Genomic DNA, 9,404 nt, shown 5'->3' with positions numbered 1-9,404 from the left:
GCTAAACCTTTTAGGGTACCAAGTCCCCCAGCATCCAATCTTCCAGCCAAAGACAGGCCCCAACCTCATGGAATATCTCCTTTCCCATGACAAGGGGCAAATTCACTAGGGGCTTTTGTCCCCCAATTTCAACAAGTCATTTTCCTCTCTCTTTCTCCTTCTCTCTCGCTATCTCTTATCCATCCCATCTCTATCTCCTCCCGATGCCTACTTTCTCAGTCCTTCTCTGACACATCCTAAACCAATAACCCTTCTAACTAGATGCTCCATTTAAACTATTAATTGCTTTTGCAAATCAATCTTTCTTGTCCCTGGTCTTTAAATCACAGAGCAGAAGTGCTGGTATGAGTTGCAATTAATTTGAGCATGCATTACTCAAATGCGCTTAGGGCTTAAAGACCAAAAAAAAAAAAAATGAAAAACAAAAATGTTCACGCTGGCAGGACTCTGTGAATGGTTTGACGCTGGCAGGACTCTGTGAATGGTTTGCTCACAACCTTTGAATATGGGATCACAGTCCTGGAAGGTTCTACTAGGGTAGGTTACCTGGGTTGGCCAAGATACCCCAAGATGCCTTCCCTGTCTGCACTGCCCACCCAGGCCATAGGGAAGACAAATGCCTTCCCCGACTTTAGAAAATGAGCCATAAAAAGATAAAGGCTGAAAATATAAAAAAGCTCCAAAAAGAGACTGACTGTAATAATAGAGGAAATATCTGTGTCGGGTTTTCATTTGGGAGGGAGGACGTGTGAACCCTAACATTCTGGGATAACCAGGGGTCATGTCACAATATAGAACATAATAATATTATTCCTTGATGCCATCATCTGATAGAACTCATGGCTGAATGGATAACAGACAATAAGACCACAAATACAATCAGTGCTTTCCAAAGCATATCCTTCTGTCCTTCAGCATCAGAGACGGTTCTCTAGTACAGGTGGTCCTTAACATGCTTCATGATCACTTCTAAGGCCAGCCAGGTCTCCTGGGCAGTGGGGATGATTTGAGCAACTGGCAGAATGAAGCCATGTTTGCCGGTGTCTCGCAGCTCAAAAGTGAATGCGTATTTAATTCCATTTTTATAAGCCCAGTCTATAGTGCTGCCACCGACAGGATCTGTAATGAGAAAAAATAAGGGTAGGGAATGGAAGAATATTTCAACATTCCAACTCAAAAAATGCGTGTAATTCTAAAACATTACACACACACACACACACACACACACACACACACACACACACTGGAACATGATCTTCTATCCTTCTCCAGATCCAAGGTGGCCCTTTCTCAGCCTCCATGTTGATTAAATGGGAGAAGATCCTATGGCACTTAGAGGTATCTTGGATATTTCTGACTCAGCATTGACTCAGCAGAGGGTGGAGAGCCTCTGATAACATTTTCTTTGGAGAACTCCCACTCAATAGTATTAAAGCAATGATTCTCCTGAGTTAACAATAATGAAATGGAGTTACAATATCTGAGCATAGTGTCACTCCTGTTGAGTGCAGGGAAATCTTGAGAGACCAGGACTTAGAGCTGCAATTTCTATTTTTTAATTTCTAATTTCCCACTTACACCTTAGTTTTTAAAAAACATCTAGGCCTCCCACTAAGCTTTCTAAAAGGAATCTAGAAAGATAACACATTTCATTTTTTACACAATTTTTTTGTTGCTTATTTTAGCTATACTAGGAAGTAGAAAGTAGAATCACAATTTCCTTTGTCATCTAAAATCCTTCTCAACTTGATTCCAATCTACCTTACCAGATTTATTACATATTTCCTTTGACAAATTTATGCTCTTTCCTATCTCTCATAGCCATGAATTTGCACAGATTTTGCTTCATTTGGAGACTTCCTTCCCTCTGCAACTCTACCTCTTAGAATCCCCAGCATCCTTCAAGGACCAGCTCAAGCTCTACTTCCTACATGGTTTTGGGAAAGCAACACATTTTAGAAAGAGAGAACAAGAATTTCCAGGTCAACTCTCAAGCTTCCTTCTAGAAATTAATTTGTTATAAAAATTATATATCCAAAAATATAATTATAAAATTGTTATAAAAATTCACACTTATTTACAGAAATCTGAAGAACAACTTAGATACTCAATGCTACCAGTATTATTATCCCCATTTTACAGATGTTGAAATTGAGGCTTAAATTATTGTAATGATTCATCTAAATTCACATAGCTGGTTAAGTATGAGTGCCAGGATTTAAGTCCAGGCCTTCCATCTCTTAGTACAGGGCTCTTTCCTTAATACCACATCAACTCTACAAATCAAATCAGTATTTTTGGAAAATCATTCTGACCCCAGTATGCAGAATGGATTAGAGAATAAAAAATGTAGTGCCTAAGAGTTTACAAAATGCTTTATATATCTTATAACAATGGGTCATTTACTAAGAAGTGATACAACAGTGAAAACTAAAATGAAGAAAATTTCTCTCTCCTATTACAGAGTCTCTGAGTATAAATCTCCAAAGTGATAATAAGTGGGCATTGAAAGCACTGACCTTTAAGGCCAAAGGATGGATTCTGGAAAAGAGGGTCCTCAGTGCTCTCAGTCCCTATATCTTGCCTATGACCTCCACACCTGCCCTAGACTAGCTCTCTCCAGTGGATTCAGCCCACCATCAGTCCGCTCTCTCATGTTCTTGCTTTGGCTGCTAAGAAGGGTTTCTGGCTAGGAGATGAAGGACCCTTCCAGCTCTTCAAAGGCCTCATTGGAGCCTTTGCCCCTGAAAATAGGACTGATACTTCTTCTCTTCTGAGAAAGTTTTGAAGTCATTTCAAGCATTTGGATGCATGGTAAGAGATGCACCCTCACCACCCAGCAGACAATCTGTAAATAGTAATTGCTTATAATTATAGCAGGGATAGAATCAAAGACCCAGAGAAGCCACAATCCATGTTATTGGTACCAGGGCTACATCAAGCTGGGGCTTGCTATAGAAACAAAAAATAACCCTGTAATGTGAGTTTTGAAATCTCTAGGAAAGGCTCCATCATAATGGTGGGATGGTGTAACAGAAAGAGCTTTGGGTTGGTTTCAGGAGATTTGGACTCTTAGCTGCTAAGCCAACGAATTTTGATCAATTTCCTCTTCTATATAATGGAGATGATTGTACAATCAACTTCTTAGGGTTGGTATAAGGAAAATAATTTGTAAAGCACAAAGCACTATAAGAATAATAATAAAAATAACAAAAATCTAATGATAAAACATTAATAATTAATGTAATAATGTTACTATCAAAAACATCAAAATAAATAATGTAAAAATCAGGTCAGCCTAAGATTCCATCCTTCTTGGCTTTAGTGGGCAAACAGAAGATGTCTAATTTCCAGTGTCTGCTGCATTTTCATTAATGTCTCAAAGAACTTTCCAAATTACAAAGTAAATGAGGCAAGAACTTACACACAGTTTTGTAGATAGATCCCACTTGATACCGGGTGCCAAACAAGGAGTATAGGGCTTTTACTGCATCTTTTGCAAGCTTGTCCTAGAGCGAGAGAACAAGAGCAAAATGAGAAATAATGATCCTCCTGGAAACAAAGGACAAATATTCATGCCACTCAAACTTGTTTTATTCCCCTCTTTCTCTGCAGCTTCTGGTCCCATTGGAGCAATAGATGTGCTCGGCTCTATTAACTAATGCCCAGCTGAAGAGCTCGGTGCACCTGTACAGTGGGGTCAATTTCAGATGGGAATGGATTCCTGATGAGTACATATATTGCCTGAAAAAACCTCAAATGAACATTATCTGTGTTTTATTGTATTTTTATTATTTTAATAATAGTTTTGAATTGCATTTTAAACTGATTCAGGTCGCATTCTAAACACACTGTTATCCCCATCCGATTCCCAGTAAATAGCATTGAACTCGGGGTCAGAATTTTAATCCTGCCTCAGAAATTCAGTATGTGTGTGAGACTACAGAGGCAAGTTGCTTAACTTCTGTTTGGTGGTTTCTTCTTTTGTAAAAAGGGGTAGTAATACTACCTAAATCCCAGGGGTTTTGTGATGCTCCAATGTGGTAATAAATATAAAGCATTTAGCACAGTGCCTGGCACACAGTAAGTGTTATGTAAACATAAGCCATTATTGTTATAATTACTCTTTAAGCTTTCTGCACTTCAGCTTCCTCATTTTTAAAATGATATCTCTAAAATCTTATTCTTAAAATCTTCAATTTCTTTAAAATTTTATTCTTAAAATCTTTAAAATAATATAATAATACCTATATTGCAAGGTTGTGATGTGAGAACTTACTTGAGATAATTTATGTAATTTCTCAACATTGAGACTCTTCTACATTAATCCTAGTGATTAATAGTAGTGAAAAGAATCAAAGGCATGGTAGGTAAGGTACAGAGCATCATGGCAAGAGAGGACTTGCTGTTTCTTACAATAGACACTCCATCTCAGCACTCTGGGAATTTTCTCTGGTTCACTTTCATGCCTGGAATGCTCCCCTTCCTTATCTCTGCCTTCTGGCTCCCTTCAAACCCCAGCTAAAATCTGACCATCTAGCAGAAGTCTTTCCCAACCACCTGGAATGCTGGTGCTTCCTCTCTTGATTTTCTTTGATTTATCGGGTCTCTAACTGGTTTCTATATTTTCTCTTCCATTAAAATCCCTTGAGAAAAGGGATTGCCTTTTTTTCCTCTGGTATCCCAGTTCAATTCCATTTGTTGTTCAGTTATGTCCTACTTTTTCTGACCCCATGGACCATACCGTCCAGGTGATTTTCTTGGCAAAGTTACTGGAATGTTTGCCATTTTCCCCTCCAGTGGTTTAAGAGAAATAAAGTATAAGTAGATTGCCAAAGTCACAAAGCTAGTATGTGTTTGAAGCTGGATTTTAACTCAGGTGTTCCTGACTCCAGGCCCAGGATCTAGCTATTGTGCCATCTAGTTGCTCCTACCTGGCATCCAGTAGGCACCAAATAAATGCTTGACTAATTTAGAAAAAGAAGATGTAGGTAAAATGTCTTCCTTGGCCATTTAGCTGGATAACTTTGAATGAGTTATTTCTCCCCTCTAGAGTCATTTTTATGGACTTACTGGTATCTAAAGTCCCTTCTAGTTGTAATAACTCATGGATACTTGATCTAGGTGAGAAGCAGGGAAGGTCAAGGTATCTTCTTCAGGTAGAAATAACCTGGCCAGGACTGATCGCCACAAGGTGAAGACAGGGATTTTTATGCCATGTCCTCTCTAGGTCATACTCAGAGAAAAAAGATGAAAGAAATGTGGGAAAAGACATAGATATGTAAGAACTTCTATCAACCATAGCCTCAATTATGATAAGTTTGGGGCAGTAACAATTTGTGAAGCACATGGGAAACCCATCTATGACAGTAAGGGAAGGAACAGTGAGAACCAGAAACTGAGAAGGATAGGTAAGGGCTAACATGCTTAAATATAAAATAAATTAAGATTACATATAATTAAATTTGAAAAATAATAAGTAATGTAGATATAAATTATATTATAAAATTGTTTATAAATTATAATTTTATATTGTAACAAACATAAATTAAATAAAATATTCATTAAATGCAATTAATCATAACAATTAAAATAATATAAATATAAATTGTCATTATAAAATTGTTTCTAAATTATATCATAATGTAAATATAAATTAAATTAAAATTAAAAGACGTAAATGAGAATATTTATTCATTAGAATTTGAGTCAATGAGAATAGAGACTGTCTTGCTTCTTCTTCTATCCTTACATCTTAGCACAGTGCCTGACATATGACATAAGAATATAATGCTTAATAAATGTTAATGGTTTATTCAGTATTACTAAGCACATTGAGTTAATTGTGCTGATGCTGAAAATAAAGTTTTTAATAAGCCATTTATTTTAAAATATATTAGGCCTGAAAATAAAAAATAAAGATTTTAAAGAATTTCTATAAATATATAATCAATCTGCTTCTCTCTCTCTCTCTCTCTCTCTCTCTCTCTCTCTCTCTCTCTCTCCTACCCTTCCTTCTTTTCCTTTCCCCTCTGTCTCTCTCAATTTAATTTTTGTGCTTATTCTGCACTTTCATTGATAGCATGGTGTCCCATTGTGGAAAGTTTCCTTCACTCTACAGATTGGCAAGGCAAGTATAATTGATGGTTTTAAAGTTTCCTGGGTTATTGAGATGGGAGAAGGGACACTTACCAGTTCAGCACAGTCAGGGCACTTGTTGCTTATGTAACCATAAGGATACATCAAGAGCTGTGAAAAGCTGTGGAAATCAATGAAGCTTTTGAAATTCCCATGCTTTGAAATGAAATTTGCCACGAATTCCACTTCTACTTCTGAATTAGGACCGGGCCCACGGTAAAATGGAGAACAGGGATCATCACTGTTTGTCTTTCCTGGGACAGGAACTAAGCAAGCACAAACATCAATAAAAAACAGACTCTACAAGATTCTGGAAAGAAAAATCTATTGAATACAGTTAAATTCAAGATACATTTACTAAATATCCATGCTGTCCAAGGCATAGTACTAGGTGCTGGGAAGAAAATAAGTAAAATGGAACAGCCTCAGGCCTTCAAGGGGCCTCCATTCTGTTATGGGAATATAGTACGTACATAGTAAATATAAGGAAATTTTTAGTAGCAATTCTCCTTTTACATTGTCATGATCCCTTTGGGCTCACCCCCAAATTTTCCTCTTTTTAGCTATAATAATCTGACTAGAAATAACATGGGAAAACATTGAGGAGGTTGTCTTGCACTTGCAAGTTATAATTTACATTATAACTATTTCAATGCTCCACCATGCTGTAAATAGGACTGTGGATTCACAAAAGCAGATCCTATACCAGGCTAGGAAGGCTTCAAATACAGCCCAGAAATAGCCAAAGTTAGGAGAAGTTCATCTTCAGCAGGTTAGTCATCAGGGAATCTGACAAAAAGCATGTAGGAAGCACCTACTGTGTATACTAACATTTATAAAACTCTTAGCACAGTGCCTGGCACCAGCCCATAGTAGTTCTTTCTTTTTCTTTCTTTCTTTCTTTCGTGAGGCAAGTGACTTGCCCAGGTCACATAGTTAAGACGTTCTAAGTGTCTAAGACTACATTAGAACTCAGGTCCTTCTGACTTTAGGGCTGTTGCTCTATCCACTGTACCACCTAGCTGCCTCAAGAGCCATCCTTTCCAATAACAAATAAAAAAGAGAAGGGAAGAAACATTTATTAAGAACCTACTCTGTAGGACAATTTAGATGGCCCAGTGGATAGAGCACCAGCCCTGAAATCAGGAGGATCTGAGTTCAGATCTGTTCTCAGACACTTATCCCATCCTAGCTCTGTGAGTCTGGTCAGTCACTTGAGCCCAATTGCCTCAGCAAGGAAAAAAAAGAAAGGATGGCTTTCTGGGAGAGGGAGAAAGAGAAATATTCTGGGAAGTTAATAAGCATTTCAATAAAACAGTAAGCACTTATTAAGTACTTACTGTTTGCCAGTACTATGCTAAGTGTTGTTATAGATGATGTAAAAACTTGCAAGATGATAAAATATTTTAAGTATTATGTCTTACTTGAGAAGGCTACATCCCAGTTCCTGTTTAGGTCAACTCCTATACATTTCTTAAAACGCTTATAGGATCTGTTCTTCCTCCAGGAGGGATCCTGGAAAACCCACCCAAGAAAGAAGAGTCATATGCAAAGTATTAATCATCATGATCTATATATTGCCCACAGATTCTCAGAGATAGAAAGGACTTGAGAGATCACAATCACCCAGAAGTATAAAATTGGAAGGGAGGGACTTCCAAGGCCACATACAATAGTCTAATCTATACCTAAACAGGAATCTACCCTACAATCTCACCAAAAAGTAGCAGTGAAAGGTTCTTAATACTTCCCAAAGCTGGCAGTGCTGCTTTTGGACAGCTCCAAATGGATGCTGTCCTTAAATTTTCTCTTTATATTAAGCTTAAATCTGTCTCTCTGCCCTGAGGTCAGACAGAGCAAATGTAATTTTATTCCCACATACCAGCATTTCAAAATACTTAGAAACAACCATTATTCCCCACTTCCTCAGGCTAAGAATCTATATTGTCCAGCCCTTTCCAATGAACCTCATTCAGAGTGGTGTTCAGTCCCTTCTCCACTCTGGTTACTCTGCTCCAGATTCCCTACGTGTCATTGTCCTTCCTGAAATGTGGTATCTCAAACTGAAAGCTCTTTTGGACTCTTTTCAGACCCAACTGTGGTCCACCGACTGATCCCAAGAGAATGCCTAATAGTATGGCCAATTTTCACTGATTTACTCTTTACTAAGACTTCAAATCCTCTGTTCTTCTGCTGTGCTACAATGCTTTCCACAAGTATTTCTCTGCACAATTAAGGCTCTTGACTCCCAAATCCACTGCATTTGTTGTTACTCACTTTGGTTTGAGAATAAACATATCCATCAGGATTAGCCACTGGCATTAGGGAAGGCCATTTCATTCAAGATGGGTGATGGTTGGCTTATTCTCCAGAAAATTAGAGCAATCTAAAGCAAAGAAAACCATCATCAGCTGTGCTGGCTCAGGTATTGTTATTGGTACTGACTTTTAGCCCATGGTCAACTACTTTGAATAGTGCTCCATTAATTGTCACCACATGCCTACCTTCAGAAAAGACAGCTCCAAGCAAAATCTAATTATTAAGCTATCAATCACTTGGATGACATTTCATAGAATTATAAAATGTTAAAGCAGGGATTCTTAACCTTTTGTTTCATGAACATAAAGTCTAGGTCAAGCCTACAGCCCACTTTTCTGAATAATGCTTTTAAATGCATAAAGTGAAATGTATAACATTACAAAGAAAACTAGTTCTATTGAAATACAGTTTTCAAAATATTTGCAAAAACAGGTTCTTAGAATCGAAGTTAAGAGTACTCTGTTCTAAAGGTACTTTCATTCAATCTCTTTTGCACAAAGGTGAAGTAAGGAGGGAACCCTAAAAGGTGAAATTAGTTTGACCAAGATAATACAATGATACTTAGCTAGTATTTGCATAGCACTTTAGGGATTCTTAAGCATTTTTATAAATATAGCATTTGATCTTGCAGCAACACTGGGAGGTGATGCTACTTCTGATTTGGATTTTTAGTCATGTCTTCCTGACTCAGGGGTCTGGTGTTGCTGTTGTGAGAATATAAATCTCCTGAATTTATTCCTATGAATTATATGTGGGATCAGCTTCCAAACTACATCTAGTGGAGGTCATTTGGTTGTAGGAATGGAGATAAAATTTTCTAGCCTACTATAGTGTGAATAAGGGTGCAACATAATATCATCACAGAGGAAGGGGCCTACCTGATACCACGGGTTATAAGACTGAAAGGCAGTTCCAACAAAACAAACCTATCCCAAATTATTTCTTCG

At 37.6% G+C, this 9,404-nt stretch overlaps 1 protein-coding gene across 1 annotated transcript; it reads right to left on the bottom strand.

The window, feature by feature from the left end:
- Positions 1-474: 474 nt before the first annotated feature.
- LOC116419383 (carboxypeptidase A4-like) lies at positions 475-8,460 on the bottom strand. Its single transcript, XM_031939059.1, has 5 exons — positions 8,416-8,460; positions 7,563-7,653; positions 6,193-6,392; positions 3,425-3,509; positions 475-1,119 (listed from the first exon to the last, which is right to left on the bottom strand). Exons 1-5 carry the CDS (start codon positions 8,458-8,460, stop codon positions 932-934), a joined length of 609 nt encoding a protein of 202 aa, XP_031794919.1. The 3' UTR covers positions 475-931.
- Positions 8,461-9,404: the final 944 nt, after the last annotated feature.

The sequence above is a fragment of the Sarcophilus harrisii genome, chromosome 5, assembly GCF_902635505.1.
Source record: "Sarcophilus harrisii chromosome 5, mSarHar1.11, whole genome shotgun sequence".
NCBI classification, from domain to species: Eukaryota; Metazoa; Chordata; class Mammalia; order Dasyuromorphia; family Dasyuridae; genus Sarcophilus; species Sarcophilus harrisii.
The sequence above is the reverse complement of the archived record's forward strand: the minus strand, read 5'-3'. Positions and strand labels throughout refer to the sequence as shown.

What these genes read in the sequence shown, in the direction of transcription:
- LOC116419383 (XM_031939059.1), bottom strand. Translation starts at nt 8,460, where the DNA reads ATGCCAGTGGCTAATCCTGATGGATATGTTTATTCTCAAACCAAA. An exon ending in ATGTTTATTCTCAAACCAAA is followed by an intron (nt 7,654 to 8,415) that starts GTGAGTAACAAC and finishes TGGGTTTTCCAG; the next exon opens with GATCCCTCCTGGAGGAAGAA. An exon ending in GCCCTGACTGTGCTGAACTG is followed by an intron (nt 3,510 to 6,192) that starts GTAAGTGTCCCT and finishes CTCTCGCTCTAG; the next exon opens with GACAAGCTTGCAAAAGATGC.